The 20495-nt window shown below is 51.3% G+C and overlaps 1 protein-coding gene across 3 annotated transcripts in view; it reads left to right on the top strand.

The window, feature by feature from the left end:
- Window positions 1-16843, top strand: part of LOC149364804 (uncharacterized) — a 227313-nt gene extending 210470 nt beyond the window's left edge. For 2 of the 3 annotated variants that reach the window (XM_089574737.1, XM_089574736.1), the window contains one exon: window positions 14099-16843. In XM_089574737.1, the coding sequence (XP_089430863.1) occupies window positions 14099-15686 (1588 nt within the window). In that variant the 3' untranslated portion in view covers window positions 15687-16843. The remainder of the gene's footprint in view (window positions 1-14098) is intronic. The other variant, XM_089574735.1, reaches the window with a different exon arrangement.
- Window positions 16844-20495: the final 3652 nt, after the last annotated feature.

The raw sequence follows: 20495 nt of genomic DNA, 5'->3' as shown, positions 1-20495 counted from the left end.
TCACTGGTTGCAAGAGTTTCACCCAAATACAAGCGTACATTGAAAGGTGGCAATAAATGTGGCGTACGAAAACCACGCTGAAGCCTACTTTTGACCAAAAAAATCCAAGAAATGCATGATGCACATGAAACCGTTCCTTACCTCCTCCCACCTCTTCCGCTTAAAAGAGAATCCCCTAAACCCGCCTCTGCACAATGGCATTGCTTCCTTCAAAATCGCAAGTTTACTTGAGGACGCACCGGTTTAAAATAGGGCTGCCTGTTCAAGTGGCCTTTTCGTACAGATAGGCGGTGGAAGAAGAGACAGAAGCGGTGTACAGTGGTCATGGACATTCCCTGATTCCTCATTCCTGATGTTCTAATTGCTGCCTGTTTAATTTTTGACCGTTTGAGCTAAGTCTGGGTGAATTTTTCTTCTTAGATCTGCCCCCAACTCCGGCCAATATTCCACCGTGGGTTTCTGCCAATCTTTCAGAAGCAGCGACAACAACGACGGGAATTACTGAACATCTCAGGCAAGAATCAGAATCAGTTTACTGGCATGCAAAATAAATTAGAACATGGACAAATTTATGCAGAAGGAGGTCCCGTATTCAGTGACTGTACTGGGACCCCGTATATCATATATTAAGTCACAATATTAAGCCTAAAGCCTTATATAGTCATTAGCAAACAAAATCCGTCGGCGTCAAGAAAAAGTGGTCCACAAAGCTCCCAATGACGTCGTCAGTAAAGAAAAAATCCTTCAAAAGGTGCCGGGAACTGAACCAAAGACCTTCAGAGTGCGAGGCGATCACGCCGCCTATAGACCACAAAACCACTTTTTTTTTTTTAAGAAATGTCATTTATTGCACTGAAATTATGCTCTGTTTACACGAACTCTTTACAAAACCTTTCGGGGATAGCCATGAAAGGCATATCAAAAGACAGAGCAACAGAGCACTAGACAGGATGAGCACGTTACCAAGAGGGAGTGCCACTCCGGTTTAAAGTCGGTCTGCTCGTACACTTCCCTCACAGGCCAGAAAACCACGTTGCTTGTTGGCGGTTAAAGGCGAACCTAGTGAATGCGTTGCCTTACAACTGTATGCTAATCAGTAGGTTTGTCGTCAGAAAGGAAGGAAAGAGGTAAATGAAAAAAATAATGATTTCACCTTCAAAGCACATAAGTAGTCTTAAGTGCTCTCCGTAATTTTTCACACTCGATACAAGGTACTACCCCTCAAGAGGCTTGTTTCGCACTATGAAGCGTTGTAAAGAATCCTGCAGTAAAATTGCAACAAAAATTGAGTGCAGCTACACTAAGGTGATGTGGGAAGAAACGAACTGATTTCACATTTTACCACACCGAGGTTACAGGGAGACAAGCAAAAACCGCTATGAATAGGCTGATAAGGAAAACAGTTCTGGTAAGAGGCCAAAGACCGAACACGACGAGGAAGAGAAAGTGACGACATACGTGCTGTCACTTGGATCAAATTATTTTTCCGGATATGCTTTCTTCATTCGACCACGGGAGCAAGCGTATTCGTGTCGCTCTCGACGGAGCGCGCTGCTTTTCAAGTGACGCTGTGTGTTCTCCTATCGTTCTCCCCTCATATCGCTGCAACAACGAACCGGGAAGATGGCCACGCCGAAGGCAACGCAACGCGCTGTCGCGGCGGGAACTTGTGTGTGCGCGCTCGGGGCAATAATCAGAGCGTACGGCTGGCCCTCTTTTTCTCATGCCTGCCCGCGCGCGCATGCCGAAGCGAGAGTCATCGCGGGCATAGCGTCGCAGCGCGTTCCCCCGAGCGCGCAGCCGTGGTCGAGGAAGTGGACGCTTCCCTGTGCCCGTCGCGCCACCAGGCACGGGCGCTGGATCGCGTGAGAGCGCCCTCTCAAGCCAAGCGCTGCTGTGCGGGCGAGCCGAAAGGGTGCGCAGCCCCTGGCTGCGCTGTTGTTCTGGCCAGATTGCAACAAGTGTGTTACTGCTTATAGGATGCCTTCGCCGCGCCGCGCTATATAGCGATAATAATGTGAAATACAAGAAGGCCGAATACACTCGCACTCACCGCCCCTAAAAGGAAAAAAGTGTGCAAAGGAACGTTGAGACTGCGCCAGCTAACCGCGACGTAGAAAAAAAAATAGATAGCAATAAATAGGGGAAAATTATTATTTATTAATACATGGAAGCGATGGTCAGACCGGCGCTTCTCCCAGGAAGACTGGATCACGTAACAAAAGAACGGAAACGGAATCAATTTTCGTTTTTTTTTTCCTCGAGGAAATTGCGATAGTGATTGACAAAGCGACTGACACATACGACAAAGCCTGCACTCCAAAATTGATTTCATACATTACTAAAAGCTCAAATGGTCAGATGTGCGCCCTTGTATTCGTAAATGCTTTTTTAGAACTTGGCTTTGCCGGAACACGCACAAAAGTTGACAGGCGAACACGTTTGCAATCAGTGATAGAACAGATCAGATACAGAACATCGTCTGCATCTCCGGTATCATCCCCACAATCAATCAATCAATCAATCAATCAATCAATCAATCAATCAATCAATCAATCAATCAATCAATCGATCAATCAATCAATCGATCAATCAATCAATCAATCAAATTCAAACTTTTGTGTGTAGAACTTTACCTGCTCGAAGTCACTCGGAACTTGCCTGAATACCGATCCCCGAAGAAGCCTAGCTAGCTTTATGCCGGTCGTGCTCACACCATGTCTAACCGATGCGTGGACGGTCAAGTAAAAGTCGATGGGTAGACGGGGGGCAGAGCTCAGGAAATCTGCTGCTGTACCATGGCCAGTGCTGGCACAGAGCAGAAAGTGGCCGTGAAAGGTCATTGTACTAGAGAAAACTCGGTTTGTGAGAAAACTTGACTAGGCCACCGCTGCGCTGGGTCTTTATATTTCAGCACCCACGCTGCTTAGATTAAAACCACAGCATACACTGTACCAGGAGGTAGACGCCACTCCTATGTTGCGTCCACTGGTCGCACTTCTCGCCGCTAAGTATGAGCCCTCAATGGAATCAACCACCTCACTTGGTCAGCCAACTTCGTTCGTAGCCCCGAACGCACACTGAGGGCACCGATGTCAAACGATGCCGACCTCTTGCTTTCTTTGCCGAGAACGAAGAGTTTCTGAGAAGAACTTCGAAGAATTGCGCGACTCTACGAGATGGCAAAATTGATTGACTTTTGAGGAAAGGACAGACGGAGTAACTGTCTCACTACTCGGTGAACACCTCAACCGGTACACGGGAGAAGGAATGTAGGAGAGAGTGAGAAAAGGAAGCGCCGTAGTGGGCGTAGGTGGTGGTGGTGATAAATTTATTTGTACGAATACTTTAGTTCCTCTGGTCGTCGAGGTCCGAGGTGGACAATACCTTCTCCCACTGTTCATGGGTCTGGTATTAGTATTTTCGATCTTGTTTTTTTTTTTTTTTTGACATGCCCAAACTGTGTGCTATAAGCTTGGGTGTTCTCCGCATAATAATCCTGGACCAGTAGGGGACCACCCTGGAAGATTTTTTTATTTTTTGTAATGAAGTTGTTTCCATCCATCCGCATAACAGGCATGCGTTCCAGTGTATCTTTGGATGTATCTAGTGCATTACAGTGAGATGTGGGTATGTGATTTATTCTTTCGTCAAGGACTTATTAGTTTTGCTTATTTCATTCCCGCTAATTTGTAACATTGTAATATATCATGGGGCCCAGATTATTATTCATTCTGTCGTATTGTGTGTTCCTTTCCACAGTATATTTATTGCTTTACTTGAGGTTCTTCCTTTCATCTAATTTCTACATGCCGATTGTGAATCCTTTACGATTATTAGGTTATGGTAGTTACTGTTTGCCTCAGTGGCTATAGCTATTGTGATTTCCTCCGCTTATTCTGTGTGAGTTTCCTGAATTTTGGCACTTGCATAACTAATTACCTATGACTGCTATCGCCATCGCATTTTCCCTGCCATATTCGGCTGCGCCCTGTCATAGGTAAGACCAGTGGTGTGTTTCCATACGCTTTATTTTTATTTTTTTGGTATGTTGCCCTGGCTTTGCTTATCTCTACGTGGCGTTCTCGGTGCATATTTATAGGTATTGGTGCTATCGCGATATGTTCCAAATATCTCGTGGTATATGTTCCTTGTTTTATCGAATGGGTAGTTACGGTCTTATGCTTATTGATTTGAGCTTGTTCCTTCCTTTTTGTGTTTGTGGTAGTCTTTATCGTTTTTGCTGATTAGGTGTCCTTCTACGAGTTTTTCAAGGCTGTTATGAATGCCGAATGCCTCCGATTTCATGTTTGCCGTGCTGGGGGGCAGCCTAAGCGCCTATTTGAAAGCTTTCGTGATTACTACATTTGTTTTACTTCTTTTTCGGCCTAATTATGTGATATGGTATCGTGAAGCCCTGTTTCGCAACAGGGCACTGGTGTATTAATTTTTGTACGGATTTGCTCTGCTCCCCTCTGCTTTTGATTGGATCAGTTAGGTACTTGAGTATTCCCCATGTGTTGACCAGGCCCAGCTTTGCTTATAAATCTTCACATATTCCAGTTTTGTCGACAAACCTCTGCCGCGCATTTCTCTACCTGATCCGTTAGCGGAGGGCTCCGGAAAAAAGGCCGCCACCGTCTGGAAGATGATGAAGCAACGAGCGTTAGCTGTTTGGTTTACTAGAATGAATATGAATGGGATTAAAGGGAAGTACACCAATGGAAAATGCGAGATGCGCTGTTTTCTAGTTGCTGCCACAGATGGCGCTGTGATCTCAGGGTGGTAGCAGACCCCACGCAATCTCGAAACGTGATGAGTAAGAACTAACGCTCTTTAACTTCCGAGCACCTAGGGATCTTTAGCGTGCACTGACATCGCTGAGCACACGGGCACCTTTTGCGTTTCGCTTCCATCGAAACGCGACCGCTGCAACTGGTATTGAACCCGGACCCTCCGGCTTACCAGCCGAGCGCACTGAGCCATTGCGGCTGGTTGGCGACGGAAAGAAGCTAGATGTTTGTTTACAAAATAAAACGGGGAGGTGAGACTAAGTGGCTATCCTCTGTCACTGGAGAAGAAGGTGAGAGGTGAAAGAAAGAGGTGTAGAGTTGGTGACGATGGGGTCAGTAGCTTGATGCGAATATACCCGGCGTATCACCAGTGGTTTAGATCACAGCCGCGAACTGACACCTGCGCCACTTTCCGAACTGACTGGAGAAACTTCCAAGCCTTCGGTCCTGTCTCCTGTATCAGGTCCTTCGTTAATGGCTCGCTGTTGTCCTGACTCGGCGAGGATTTTGCTTGAACGTGGTTGATTATACATCAGGAGCATCTCGTGCGTTGAAAACACCTTAAAACTGGAGGCTTGCTTGCCTCAGTTAGATACGGCAGCACGCGGCGGCAGTGGTAACACTGTTCATCCGTAGTCGATGGCGCAATTTCTTATAAAGTCGTTTTCTTTCTCTATTTCCCCGCTAGAGGGACTGCAAAGCAGTATGGGAGAGGTTATCATTTCGGTTTCCTTGGCATTACAAAAGTCCTTACAGCCGATCAGTGAATTCGCCAAGATACCTGTACAGAATTACCTAGAACAGAAAACTGGGCAAGTTGGAACGGATTCATCTTAATACAGCGCGATACACAGGACGAGAGAAAGAAACAAGAGACGACACGAGCGCTCGTGTCGTCTCTTGTTTCTTTCTCTCGTCCTGTGTATCGCGCTGTATTAAGAGGAAACAGAATTACCACTTGCTAGCACGCCGCACTTTTCGTGGACCGATTCGTGTGTTGTCCTTGACGGCGCAAGAGCACCATTTTTACAGCGCAGCTGTAAAATTGGCCCACAAGGACAACACACGCGCTGGGGCCAATTTTACAGCTGCGCTGTAAAATTGGCTCCAGCGCTGGCGTTGCACAGAACGTGTCATCACGGCTGGTCACGTGATGACCAGGGCTCATGATCACGTGACCAGCGCCGTGACGTCACCCGAGCGAACGCTCCACGTGACCGCCCCTGCCAAGTAACCCTGAACAGGGACGTCACCGCAAGCATGCCTCGAAAACAAAAAAAAGACGAGGAGCAATCGAAAGTTTACAAATGGCAAAATCACAAATTGCGAACGCAGATCACAAAAGCATAAAAACAGCTGCGTTGGATAAATGCATTACTGAGAAGCATAATCGTCCAGGCATTTTATTTTTTATTCTATTTTGTTATTATCTTTATTTTGTATTTATTCTTCCTACATATCTGGCCGAAGTTGACAGATGACCTGATTGGCTTAGGGGAAGAAGATGTTTGAGACAAATCGCACTTCCGGCTACTCTATTTAGGCGTTGGCTTGTACAGTTCCTCCATTATAAAATGAATCAACCAGTCTGCACAAAAAAGAAAAAGCATTTTCTTTGTTATCTCTGTATTAAAGTTGACAATAACTTGGATATTATACGTCAGCAGTAAAACTAGTTAAAAAAACAGTGTGCGTATAAACCCTATTTAGGCAGTAACACTTAATTTAATGCCGGCATTTTGTTCCCTTTCATAATGGAGGGACCTGTAAATATATTTATCTTTACTTTCGCACCTAACGTATGTTTCCGGACTTTCTTTTTTTTTTTTGCAAGTGCTTGTTTGTCCAGGCCAAATAAGCAGAGCATCCCAAGGCAAAACGGGGGCATACGGTGGGCGCCACTACATTCACCGAATTCGTTTTCAACGCATGGAGTTCTTAGGGACCCATCGGGAGCTCAGTACAAAGCAGTATTTTGCCGACAGGCACTGCTCCAGTATCGTCACCGAGCGAAGCCGTGACTCCGTGCATAGCTGCATATCTCCACTTCATGCACATCTCCACTCCATTGCAGCTGCACCCAGAGACTTCAGAAACCTCCTCTCTGGTTTCAAGCTCTCCGCGCCGACTCCGAGTGACGTAGAGACCACTGTCGTGACTAGTACAGCGCACGCGGCGATGTCTTCGAGTCGAGGGCACACCACTGTGCCGCCGTGCAAGCAGTCCTCCGCTTTGAAAGAGCATTGTGGGTTTTTTGCGCAAAAGACACGACACAAAGAAACGAGGTAGACAGGACAAGCGCTTACTAACAACTCAGGTGTTTATTGACATAACATTTGCTTTTTTGTGTTTATTGACATAACATTTGACTTTTCGTGTTTGATAAGAGCAGCTGCTGTATTTAAGCAAATGTTATGTCAATAAACACCTGAGTTGTTAGTAAGCGCTTGTCCTGTCTACCTCGTTTCTTTGTGTCGTGTCTTTTGCGCAAAAAACCCACAATGCTTAGGCACCAACTAGCCTGCAAAAACATACTTGAAAGAGCATCTGCAGTGTTTCTGCAGGCGCTCTAACCAACATGCACCACGCCATCGTTTTCCCGCTCCGCACACAGGGCGAATTCGAGTAAAGCCTCCCGTGTTTGGTCGACGGACTTCTTTTCCCTTTCCCGTGGGGCACGCGGTCTCCTACGATATGGAAATTAGCGGAAGAAAAAGGAAAATTTTTCCGTTGTTTCGCGACGCTCGGTCGCACGCCACCCCTGAGGCAGCGGGCGCGCGCACCGCTTTCACCCTGGGAGAGGCTCGTTAGATGCGCGCCGACGGTGAGCAGTGCGCCGCCGGGGCGGAAGATGGTCTGGCGCCGCCGCGCTGCACAGTAGCCGCTCGGCTTCCGCACCCAAGAAAGCGGAGGAGGCAGCTCGGCCAGCGACGGCGAAGGCCGGCCGCCGTGGCCCACTTGGCCACGCCCTGTCCGGCGCTCCAGTTCCCGCGCGCCGCTTCCACTCGCCGCGGGGCGCGGTCGCCTCTTCGAGGTCAACGACCCCCGCTGTGGGTCCCGTGGGTGGGGTGGAGTTCTGACCATTGGTCGGTGCAGCGTCGCACCGCCCATCTCTTCTCCCGGCCGCGGATGCGTCCGGGGTCACACTGGGTGAGAGAGATCGCCTCCCTTCCTCTGAGGCGCTTACCGCTCGAATAGAACTCACTTGCTCGGAGGGCTCTTGCTCTCTCGGGCTCCATTCGGCCGCGGCTCTGTCAGCAAAAGTCAAAGGCGTCACGGGGTGAGCGCTCAAGGCTTGTAGCTGTCGACAACGGATAACTTGCCCTTCCCTCGCTTAACTTTCCTCCTCCACCGGCTCCTCCGTCCGGCCGGCAGGAAACATGTCATGGAAACTGCTTTCGTCGCAACAAATCTTCCCCGTGTCGTCAAATGGCTGGCGCTCTCCCAGCGTTCCTTGCGCGCATAAGGTATTCTTGCACATTGCAGAGATTGAAAAAAAAAAAAAATGTCCAGGCTTAGCTCGGTTAAGCCAAGAATGCGTTGCATATTGCGCGGTCTTTTTGCCCGAGGTATTGCTTGGCGGCACTCGATTTTCTCAGCAGCTTTTCCTACGTGACGTATGGATGGATGGATAGGAGCGCCCCCTTTGAAACGGGGCGGTGGCAACCGCCACCATGCTCAGCCGTCTTTTTTTCTTTTTTTTCTTTTCTTAAGTGATTTGGTGACGTCACGTCACCAAACCATGTGACGTCACGTCACGTGGTTTGGTGGCTGCCCGGCCGCGCCCAAGGGCTGAACTGAGTGATTGCAATATGCTACGCATGAAAGTTTGCCGACGATTGCAGCTAGGTGACCATTATCCGCTCCTCTGTATTTTTCATTGATCGCAGTTCCTTCTAAAACACACACAACCGCGTCCTTCAGAAAGATGAAGTAAATCTGTAGTCACAAAGGTGTGCACTAATTCTTCTGTTTACGTCATCTCTGGAGGGCTTTAACTGTATTTTATACAATTTTTTTTTTATAATTGCCTTCTTTTTTCAGTTTTCTTCCAGCTCTCATTTGAACCCGCGATTTTGGGGCCTCAGCTCCTTTTAGCCCTAACTAAACTTACATCCGTCGTCACCTTCCGTGTGTCACATTACTGCCTCGTTTGCCACTTCAACTGTACTGCCCTCCTCTAATTTCTTCGCGGCCTACAAAAAGACGACGTCACTGAAGAAGGCTCAACTGGCGCGCACGAAGGTGGGTGCAGCCGCGAATCGGAGCGACCACTCTTGTTTACCGAGCGGCTTTGGCGATCGACATAAGGCTGCGGCGAGGCAAGTGGAAAGCTGAGGGCAAACACTGCGGATCGGCACTTGACAGGAATGCGGGCTCAGACGTTCCGGAGGCGCTAGAGCACATTCTCGTGCAGTCGTTGCGCTAGAGTATGTGTATTACGTACGTGGTTTTTCAGGCGGCGGCTCCCACGAGGCGCCTATTGGATTTATCCATCGACCTAGAGGAAGTCGTAGTCATCGTTCAAGTCGTAGTCCGTTCCCGCGCTTCTGACAACGCGAACCGCGTGTTGAACATGGGCGGTGGGTACGTTGGGTCAAGAATGTTTCAATTTACAGAAGCTATGCATGGTAGCCAAATTCAGAACCAGATGACATAGTATACCAATTTTGTCATAAATGACTATTCAATCATACGCCGCCGCAGAATTGACAGTGATACTATTAACATGCTATTAACTACCATAGCCTGACCGACCCTGAGCACGAACGACTTGAAAACGGTAGAGTTGCATTGTGACTCGTCGATATGTGGTGTGGGCGGAACATATATAAGGAAAAGCAGATAAAATTTTATCCAAGTTATTTTTAATACTTGTTTGTGGCCTTGATGGTATTTAATGTCGGACATATTTTATTCTAAACTTGTAGAAGACTGAGCGAAGAACAAAACAAATCAGAGGTGTTTTATTTCTAAGTTTTGTTTTTAGTTTTGTTTCCTTAGCTGCCACTAACGGCGCTTTTCATTCCAGCGGTTAAGTGAGAAGTGCGCACAGGAGCGTATACCCTTATGGCACCCAACGACACGGCGGGAGTAGCGCTTGTAAAATATATGCAACGTTAATCTGAGAATCTCAAAGAGAGAACCGCACCGTCCTCATACCTCTAGCTATTGTCACAGGCAGGCAGCGGCGTGACTTTCGCAAAGGTAGCCTGACTATCGCGCGTCGCACTTCGCGGTCAGTCTTCTGAGGTCCCCAGGCGTTTGCAGCGTTGCCAACGCCAGTCATCGAGCCTCAGTTCCTGTGAGAGGAAACGACCCACTTGGCTTTCACCTGACTCGGCGGCTCAGGTTACAGAAGGACGTGACAGGCCATGCGTGAATACATGTCCGCGTTCGTTTAACGCTGTAGGTAACTGCGGCGAGAACGGCCGTTAAATTGTCGTCGCGTACAGCCAAGAAAACTAGTAGCAACCACATCGCTTGGGTGATTGCGCAGCCGTGCTGCTAGCTGCAGGTGGGGTCTAAATTACACTATGAGTGACTTGTTTGGTGACGAAATGGCGTCAGAGTCGCTGTACGTTATATTCGAAATCTTTCGCTTTCATCTGGTTTCGAAAGGAAATGGTGACCTGAGCCTCATAGAACATTAGGACCGTCGAAAAGCGAGCCACAGACCGCAGGCCATAGGTCTCCGATCACAGCCACTGTGGTCTGTGGTCTACCCTGGTTCCCAGGACATAGGTACACAAGTGTCAGATCACAGACACTGTGCTCTCTGGACCCGACCGCTTTGGTCTGCGACCTGATGCCGCGAGATCCTTGCGGGGATGGGGGCACATGCACTCATAAGGGCAACATATACAGCTCTTGCGGATACTTCACCTCGGTGTGAGGTTGCTGTGTCCGTAAGTTGTTGTTGCTTTATGAAAAGCTATTTTCGGTGATCGAGCATTGTGAAGGCGTTACACTTCCCTTCGCCTTCGCGTTGCCTTGAGACGAGCGGTGTTTCACATCAGGTTTGTGTCCACTTATTCTTGCGAAGTTTCGCAATTTAGCGCCAAGCCATTCCTGGGCAGTGAATCTTACTCGCACGGTCGGGTGCGTTTGGAAGTCAGAGCAGTGCAAGAGCTTGCAGCCCAAGCACCAATATACTCTCTCGCGTCGTACCTACCAAAAAGGGTTGTCCGAAGTTTTTTTCTTTTCTTCTTTTTGTTTTATTTCATGCATTCGTGCACTAATCGCCGCCACTCTACCAGCGAGAAGGGCAGAGAATTCGCGAGCCTCCAGTACGGCGGTGGCGAGAGCGTTGGTGATGATGCATGCTGCAAGATTCCTTCGTGACACAGTGCCCGCTCGAGCGCATGCCAGCCCGGTGCCGCGGGACAGATGAATGCCCGCTCCTATCATTTCGTGCGGAACACCTCAGAGGCATCGAGGCACAAAAAGACAGCCAAATAAATCGAAAAAGAAAGAAGGCAGGGCGGGCGCGAGAGGACCGATTGTCCGCCGACGACGAGGTGGCTGCCGTTCACGCCAGAGAAGCGGATCGACGAGCAAGGTCTCCCCCTCCCTCGCCCCGGTCCAATCGAACGACCGGCAGCGCCCATACGGCAGAACCAGGTCCGGCGCACAGCTGGGCGCGAAAAGCGCACGGGCGGCGATTTCTTCGCGCCCACGAGGAGCGGTGGTCGGCGAGTTTCGGACCGCGGCAACGGCGGAGGAGGGGGACGGTTGTGCAGTACACGCCGGTGGTCGGTGCTGAGGTGGCGGTGGTGCTGTGTCCAGCAGCAGCAGCAGGAAACGACGCTGGGAGAGAGCCCGGCCTCGGTCACGCCCGGTTTCGCTTCCGTCAGCGGCGGCGGTGAAACCGGGCCATCGCACGGGGCGTTGCCTCGGGGCCGGCCGTCCTTGGGATGCCGATGGGCCGCCACTGCCGCCGTTGCCGCCGCTGCCGTAGAGCTGCTGACCGGCGCCGGCGCGAAGGTCGCCTGCCGCTCTCCGAAGGAGACCGCGCGCGGAGGACTCGGGATCGGCGAGAAGTAATAAACACACACACGCACAGACACACAACGCCCTGCTGCTCCCGCTGCAGCCGTCGCAAAGCGAACGCACTGGGTGCAGGCTTCCGTGGCGCCGCCGGCGCAGACCTGTCTTCCTTTTGAGTCATCTGCGTGAGTCTTTGTTGGCGAACTGGCCAGGAGGACTGGGGTCTTAGATTCAAGCACAAATAAATACAAAGAAGCGTCGCAGCCATAGACAGTCCACCAAACACACGTACCCTTACACACGTACCCACCAATGTACAGTTTTTGTCAAAAGTAACCAGGCTGTATGGTTTGCTTCTCATTCGTATAACAGAGCCCTCACGGCTTCCCTGAAGATCAAAAAGTTATTTGAAGGTGAGAACAGGGGTTCTTCTTGCCATACGGAGATTTAGAGCTTGAGGGCTGGCATAATAGCTTTAATATATTACTGAGAAGAAAAGCGTGCAGCCTGGTTACTTTTGACAAAGACTGTACGTACTAAAACCCACCAATACTTAATACCTCAAAGGAGCAACCAATACAGAACACCAAACACAACACCAACTTGCCGAGCTCTGTCTTGATTAAAGCCGTGTGTTCCCGGAAGAAAGACACGCTGCTGACGCCATTCACGCAGTACCTGGGCGGCAGGCGTGCATCTTTACCCGGAGACAGCGGAGGCAGGTCTTTGACGAGATGCCAGTCGGCGCTTTTGGCTTTCCACTCCAGATGGCAGACGGAATGATCGCGAGAGAAGCGTGCCAAGGACTGGAGTTTATAAGCGAGCCGTCCTTATCGGAACAAGGCATCTGCATACTTGGCTTCAAGATCATCCCAGATTCACAGGAGCAGTGCGCGGGGAAGGAGATGGCCGTAGAGATAAACGGGCGCCTATTTTCTGCCGCGCCGGGCTTCGAATAAGAAACAAATGAACACGTTCTTTCAGGGAGAACAGCTGACGACAGCCCACTGGACGCTGAAAGTCTTTATAATATGTGCGACGAGGGCTTGATGTGTGTACTCCTGTCCTGACTTTCATATCAGCCTGCATTTGGGTGCAATCACTCAGAGCTCGGATTCGCAGAAACTGAAGACTGATACGCGGCGATAAGTTTGCACAAAAACTGTGTATGAAGCTTACTTTCGACATTATGAATACGCAACGCTTTTACGTAAGGGTACTATTATTAGGTAGCTTTCCTGGGGTTCGCAGTGCGACCGTCGTCCATCGGCGCCGTAAAAGCAAGCGTACTGTAACAAGAAACTCAGTGACGTCACGACTTCGGGATCTCGGGTCAGACTGTGTCCAATGAAAGTAGGGCAATGCCGTGTTCACCTGTTGGCCAGTGAGACTACGGCGCCTGTGGTCACGGGATAAAACTGGTTTCGACCATGCGGGCCGAGAACATTTTGCCGAATCCTTCTTTCCGGGGAAAGGGGAAACTTTGAATTTTACTTTCATGGTACCCTTTCTACTTAAACTTTGTTTTGTTATGTCGAAGCTTACGTGCCGCGCTTTTTCTTTAGCTTCACTTGTTATCGCCTCTTATACGCACTAACTACAGTTAGTTATTTTTTTTTTTTGCACTGGCTCTGATCATTAGAAGAACTATGAGGAAACCAAGGCCCTACTAGAACCTGTAGCACGACAGCGCCACTCGCCGTACTTGTTACCTAAATCGTAATATTCCTCTTGCAGAAATGCTGCTGAAAAGTTGTATCAACTCACAGGTGCACACTATGTTCTGCAGGTTGCCTTTACGTGATGGGCAGAGAAGCTGGTGCTTGTGACTTGGGCATCTGGGCACCCTTTCTTCTGCAATTATTCTACCGTTATCTATTAGTTACTATTATTCGAAATATGCAATGACAAACTGCAGCGCCTATAATAAGTTTAACCTCCGAAACCATATTAAAGGCGCGAGTGGAATTTTTTTTTACAAATCTTCAGGTTTGAGTTCATGAAATATTCCTAGACGTCACCAGGTTCGCAGCGCACATATGCCTGTGTCGTTTTGTGCGTTCTTGTCAGGCATTGCTTAGGCACGTCAACAGGCCCGGTCTTAGCGTAACCACCCTTCCTTCCTTCTGGCGTACAACTGTATTGCGTTACCCTACACCTGATGTATACTGTCTGCCGCCCAGTGACTTCTTGATACAAATCGGGGCTGCCCTTGTGGTGGGGATTTGGCTGGGGAAGCGTCCGGTGCAGTGTCCCCGCATTGACCCGGTCCTTGTGGTGTCCTGGAGCTCATGGTGTCTTGTCTTGGTGCGCAGGTTGGGCGAGCACGTGACGCGGTGTCCGGCGCGCGAGTACCGCTGCGACCAGTGCCCCAAGGTGTTTAGCTGGAAGAGCAACCTGATCCGACACCAGGCGGCGCACGACGCATCGCGGCGCTACGTGTGCGACGCCTGTCGCAAGGTGTTCACCGACCCGTCGAACCTCCAGAGGCACGTCCGCTCCCAGCACCTGGGCGCCCGGTCGCACGCGTGCGCAGAGTGTGGCAAGACGTTCGCCACATCGTCGGGCCTCAAGCAGCACACGCACATCCACAGCAGCGTCAAGCCATTCCGCTGCGAGGTGTGCCTCAAGGCGTACACGCAGTTCTCCAACCTGTGCCGCCACAAGCGCATGCATGCCACCTGCCGCATGCAGATCAAGTGCCACCGCTGCGGCCAGGGCTTCGCCACGGTCACCTCGCTGTCCAAGCACAAGCGCTTCTGCGCCTCGTCGCCCGCCGGCGGCCGCGCGCCGCCCGAGCCCATGAGCGCCGCGCCACTCCAGCTGCTCTTCCCGCTGCTGCATCGCGCCCAGCAGGCCCCGTCGCCCAGCCGCCGCTCGTCGGGCTCCGAGGACGAGCCCAGCAGCAGCAGCCTCGAGAGCGACGCCGAGCCCTTCAGCTCGGACTCGGAGCCGCCCATGGACCAGCGGGCCTCGCCCAAGCAGGGCGCCGTCTGCCCGGAGCCCGGCGCCCTGTGCGCCCAGCAGCCCGCCGGCTCGTTCCCGGCCGCGGCCGCCGAGGCGCCCTGCGACCTGTCGCACAAGGCGCGCTTGCTCCACGAGCCGGGGGCCGACGAGCCGCTGGACCTGCGCACACGGCGGCCGCCGGCGGCGCTGCCCGCGGCGCCGGCCGAGCCCCCGCAGCCCATGGCCCACCCACGGCCCATCCCGCCCACGCTGTTCTTCGACTCGCTGTACCGGCACGCCGACAAGCTCCCCTTCCCGGCGTTCGCGCCTCGCTTCTCGTTCCTCAGTCCGCTACTGGGAGCCTCGCTGGAGCTGATGCGCGCCGCGCCGCCACCTCCCCGGCTGCCGCCGGCCAAGGCGGCCGACGGCGCGGCACGGCCCAAGGAGCGCTACTCGTGCAAGTTCTGCGGCAAGGTGTTCCCGCGCTCGGCGAACCTGACGCGCCACCTGCGCACGCATACGGGCGAGCAGCCGTACAAGTGCAAGTACTGCGAGCGCTCCTTCAGCATCTCGTCCAACCTGCAGCGGCACGTGCGCAACATCCACAACAAGGAGAAGCCGTTCAAGTGCCCGCTTTGCGAGCGCTGCTTCGGCCAGCAGACCAACCTGGACAGGCACCTCAAGAAGCACGAGGCGGACGGCGTGCCGCAGGCCGACCGGTCGCCGCGCCGGGACGAGCCCTACTTCGACGAGATCCGCAGCTTCATGGGCAAGGTGACGCAGCAGCAGCAGCAGCATCAGCAACAGCAGCGGCCTTCGACGCCGGCGTCGCCCGACTCGTCTCAGCCGAGCGTGTGCAACTCGCCCGACGGCCGACACTCGCCCACCTGGCCCCCCACCTCGCCCAGCGTGGTGTCCAGCGAGGACCAGCCCGGCGTGCCTTCCTCAGCGCCGTGATTGGGGACCCCGCTGGCACTGCCGCCGGTAACGCTAGTCAGGACTTGTTCAGAATAATATATCTTCTTCCACGGCGGCGATGTCGCGTGCGTCGAACTGCTGCGCTGCGCGACCGCCTGTGTTCGTCGTCACGTCTGTGGCTCGTCTACCCCAAAGACAATCCCTTTTTAACTGGGCCCAAAGCCTCTGCGGCAACGAAGGACTTGCCCGCGGACTCTTTCTGAGCCGACCAAGAGGCTCGGCCTCGGACTTGCTAAGTCGGTTTTTCGCGTGTTTTAATTTAAGTGGCGATATCGTGTGCGAGCGTTGGGGCCGTGCACGGCGAGTTCCTCGAAGGCCTGTTTTATGCTGAGGAGTGGTAGCGCCAAGGGCAGATCGGTATCTGCGGCCACCCACCTGTTCTCACTACTGCATCACACTGGCTCGCCGGCCACGCGATAATCGCGCGGCCCGTTGCTCTCGGAACGCAGAGCGAGTTGAGAACGAATGGGAGCCATTAAAGAGCAGGCTACACCACGGAATGCTCTCAGCTTTTGCTGAAGATGGCGGCGCCTCGCTGCCACTCGGTGCGGCGACGGCTAGTTGCGATGGATGTGGGGTGACCGGAGAGGTCACCGTCTTCTTCTTCTTCTTTTCCTCTTCTTTTTTTTTCATGCTCAGCAATCACTTTTCATAGTTGTAATTAAATGAGGTCTGATAAATATTGTTTTGGAAAAAGTGATTGTCCGCCTGCAGTTTGTGTTCGACGTCGGAGTCAGTCTTCAAGCCACGTCGGGTAAGGTATGGTGGAAGACCGTGATGCAGTGGTGGTAACCTGGCACGACAGGAGCCGAGGAAAGCTTCACTTGCAGATTAAAGGTGTGGAGACACCAAATTTTGAAGCTATAAAAAGCCTGCTATGGGATTCCTATGTATGCAAGGGCACTCACAGCCAGGTGTTGGACACAACAAACGTTTAAAAAATATTTTAATTCGGTTCCAAAGATTACCTAAATGCTCACTCTCACGATCTAGACCCATCGCTAGCGCCATCAACGCTGACGTCACAAGGTGGGAAGAAAAATTAAAGTTTTTATGACGTCATACCAAAATACAGTGACGTACGATGAGCGGGGCACAGCCGCGTGAGCGCAGTCGACGCACCAGCGAGCCGCATTTGCTGCTAACCGCCCCTCGCTCGGTTTGCGGCGCGCCGTTGCGAACAGCGTCGCAACGTCCGATTGCAGCTCGCCGCCTGCGTCCGGCCTGGTAGATGTAAACGGCGGGCCGCTCGCGGCGAACGCAACGACGGGAAGCGGCAGCCAATGCCAGCGCGGAGAGCGGCAGCGTCATGATGACATAGGGCGCACTCCTTGGAGCCGAGCGGCCTGCGCCAGCCTTCGTGCCGACCGCCGGCATCTGAAGAACGCGATAGTATTGTTTGTTCACGTTCATTGCAAACCCTGGGATATATAAATATCAAAAATGCATCGTTTCTGACGATCGTTGGCAAATACCGAGTTCCTGGTAGAAGTGATGACTGCGATGCAAGCAAATTTCAACCTATAGCCGGTTTTGTGCTGCTGCTACCTGGTGCGGTTCGCCTGCCGTCTGCTAGTTGCGTTGCTGAAGACATCCTGGAAATCGAACATATCTATTATTATGGGACGAGTTCACAGTAAAGGGGTGCCGAGCGGAGCACGTTTCTGAGCGCTGACCAGTCCCGAAGCGCCCTCAGCTGCGGAGTCAATGCGAAACCATCTAGGCCTAGCGACGACTAGGGCAGTCTGGGACCAGCGCGCAGGTCGTCGCCCGGCGTTGCAGGAGGCAGTGTCGTTGCCGAAAGATCCACTTTTAGCAGAGTCATGCTGTCGTATCTCGAATCTAGGAAGCATCCTTTCTGGTAGCATGGCTGTTTTGTATTTTCTTGTGCGGACGTGAAGTACGCCGAGCCTGCCGGCCGGTCGGCCAGCCTGGATACCGTCTGCCGACGTCATAAAAGCGAGCTAAAGAGTGTTCTTGACATAAATAATAAACCATGGGACAAGAAATGTGAAAAAATTGTCATTTGTGAGGATCGCTGACTAATACTGAGCTGCTGGTAGAGGTAACAACTGTGATATGAGCAAATTTCTTGCCACAACCGCCTCGCAGCTGCCGCTGGCCCGACGTTCGGGTCCGGCTTGCCTGGCGCCCGCTAGCTCCGCTGTAGGGTGCCTCGATGCGCGCGCATCGAGGCACCCTACTCCGCTGACGAAGGCGTCGAGGAGATTGACCAATTGACCATACTATTATTTTATTGTGAGATGATGCTGCTGACACTAAAGCTATTTGTGAAAAGTAAGCCTTTTATTATAGCGCAGGCGACTTCCGAAGCGCCGGCCGCTTGCGAAACAGGCTATAGGCCTAGCGACGACCACGCCAGCCAGGCAGCAGCAGAGCTCGTCGCCCGGAGCGCCCGCGAGCGGTGCCGTTGCCGAAAGCTCCGAACATAAGCAGGCATGCTTTGTCGCTGCTCGAGTATAGCTGGCAGTTCTGATAACAAGGCGATCTTGTCTTTTCTTGTGATATTTGTACACCATCCCAAGCAGCGCTCAGGTACTGCTGCACGGCGGCGAAGTGTGACACCGGTTGTGGGCGCAGCTTGGGTAGAGCGGCGCAGCGATGCTCACTGGCTTTTTGCAAAGTGTTTCGCATCCTCACGCGAACCCGCGAAGGCGATATTAGCGTGTGATCAAAAAAAAGTCGATGTCCTCACTCATTGGAATCAGATCCGTCAGAATCCGAGCTGCTAGCCATCCGCTGTTTTTTTCATGCGCTGGTCAGCACGTGTGTGAGAAAGCAGACGATGCAGCAGTAGGTGCGTCACAACTTTTGTGGGCCCACGTGACCAGGCGAAGTAGTTGATGTTCCCCCTCTGTGACGTCACTGTACAACTCGGCGTTCCGAAACCGAAACCGAAAATCGCTCACCTAAAAATGCGATAATAAATTATTCACTGTGAATATATGAATATTTCAGTGTGTATCATGCTTCCTGGAGCCATAAGAAGCGTTTGAAACTAAGAACGCGCGAACCACAAATTTGGTGTCTCCATCCCTTTAAGCCTTGAACCAGCTGCTCTGGGTTCAAGGGTATAAAGTTCTAGGTTTGTGAGCGTCGAGGAAAGCCCTGCAAAATATCGTTGAAATCATGAGGGACAGTCTTGTAGACAGCACTCTTGTATGGCCCCGTTTTAATGTTAGTGTCATTATTAGCGGCGCGGGCAGGACGACCTTATTTTTGTTTTTTTTTCTTCGCCCACCCTAAATCACACTTATGTCATTATGGGCGTGCAGGCATGTACGCAACTTCAGGACTGAGTTTCCGTCTTCTGCTTGTACTAAACTGTGTTGAAGGCATTTTGAAGGCATTCACTGTTGTGAGCACGAAAAACTTGAAAACAGGAATCTACAACAGTCTGCACTTGGACTACCTGGTGATCGTAAGCGTGACGGAAAAGAGCGCACAGCAACAGCGCCCTGTCTGATTCTTGTGGCTCTTGCCTTATCCATCTGTGCAATGAACTAACCGGGGCACGCAGTACAGCCATATTTACATAGCATGCTGTTTATAACAGAACACAGCGGCCCCCTGGTGACCCGCTGGTATGCCCGCTTGTAATGCGCAAGTCTTTGGTGGTTCACGTACAAGCCAGTATTGTTGAGAACGAAACAAACTTCATCATCTTTATGCGAACGAACAACGCCGAATAGTGCCAAATATTTTCGCACCTCTGCGAAGAGGAAAACCGATAGATCTTGCAGGAGGAGCTACAGCCAGCCACAATGCAGGAGGTGATGCCCCGGCCACGAAATGCAGAACAGGGGAGTGCCAACGAACCAAAGAACTTACGCAGCTGTATTGCTTACAATATGTAAAGCCCAACACTTTCTTTTTTAATGAACACCTTATTAAATGATTTCGATCTCTATTCTTTCATTATCTATATCGATCTTACGATCGGTAGGTACCATTGAAGAGCCTTATGCGTGCTGTTTCATAATCACAATTTCAGCTTGAAGCATGCGTTCGCGTAACTATAGACACCATTTGCGGAGCATTGAGAACGCATGATGGAAGTTGAGCATCAATAGACTTCAGCAGTACTGTTTACTGTGGATTGGAATGTCACGTCTGAACATTTTCACCTCTATTTAGCAAAGGAATTGTGGCCAAGCAGTTAACGGTCAGCAAACACAGCGGTGTTTGGGCCCTGAATAGCTCCGCTGGCCGCTCGGTTTACGTGATGTCACCGCCCTATAGACTCATTAGCGTATCTTCTTGTACAGGCGCGGCCATAAGTAAACGGAACACGCTATTGCGTTCGAAGTGCAATCACGCTTTCTCAATTGGTAATGAAGAAGCGTTGTTTGCCTACAAGAAAGCCCACCAATCTCCTTTACCAGCATGCGCGCACCACTGCTGGAAATTTCAATTAGGTGACGCGTGAAAAATATTCGAAGACAGTTGCGTGCTCCATTTACTTTTGTCCGCGCCTATACGTGAGGAGAGTGGGTAAATCGACTGCGCTGTTAACGACACGGCCAAATTTTTGTGCGTTTGTTCTGCATGCCTACGCTGTTGTGAACGGTACTGCAGTGAGCTGTACATGACGTGAAAAAAAAGTTAAACAACAAAGCACGGATACATCGAAACAAGTATGTATTATAACCGTTCATCTTCAGGCAACTCTGAAAGCAAGCGCAGTTACCGCGTTTATGCTGCGGTGGAAAAGCGCGTTCGCGACATCAAAGGAATCGTACGTTGTTATAGCTGCAACCGCAGAAT

This window comes from Amblyomma mixtum, chromosome 2, assembly GCF_055824585.1.
Source record: "Amblyomma mixtum isolate Tamu chromosome 2, ASM5582458v1, whole genome shotgun sequence".
Lineage (NCBI taxonomy): Eukaryota > Metazoa > Arthropoda > Arachnida > Ixodida > Ixodidae > Amblyomma > Amblyomma mixtum.
Note: the sequence above shows the minus strand (reverse complement) of the source record. Positions and strands in the feature narration are given on the sequence as shown.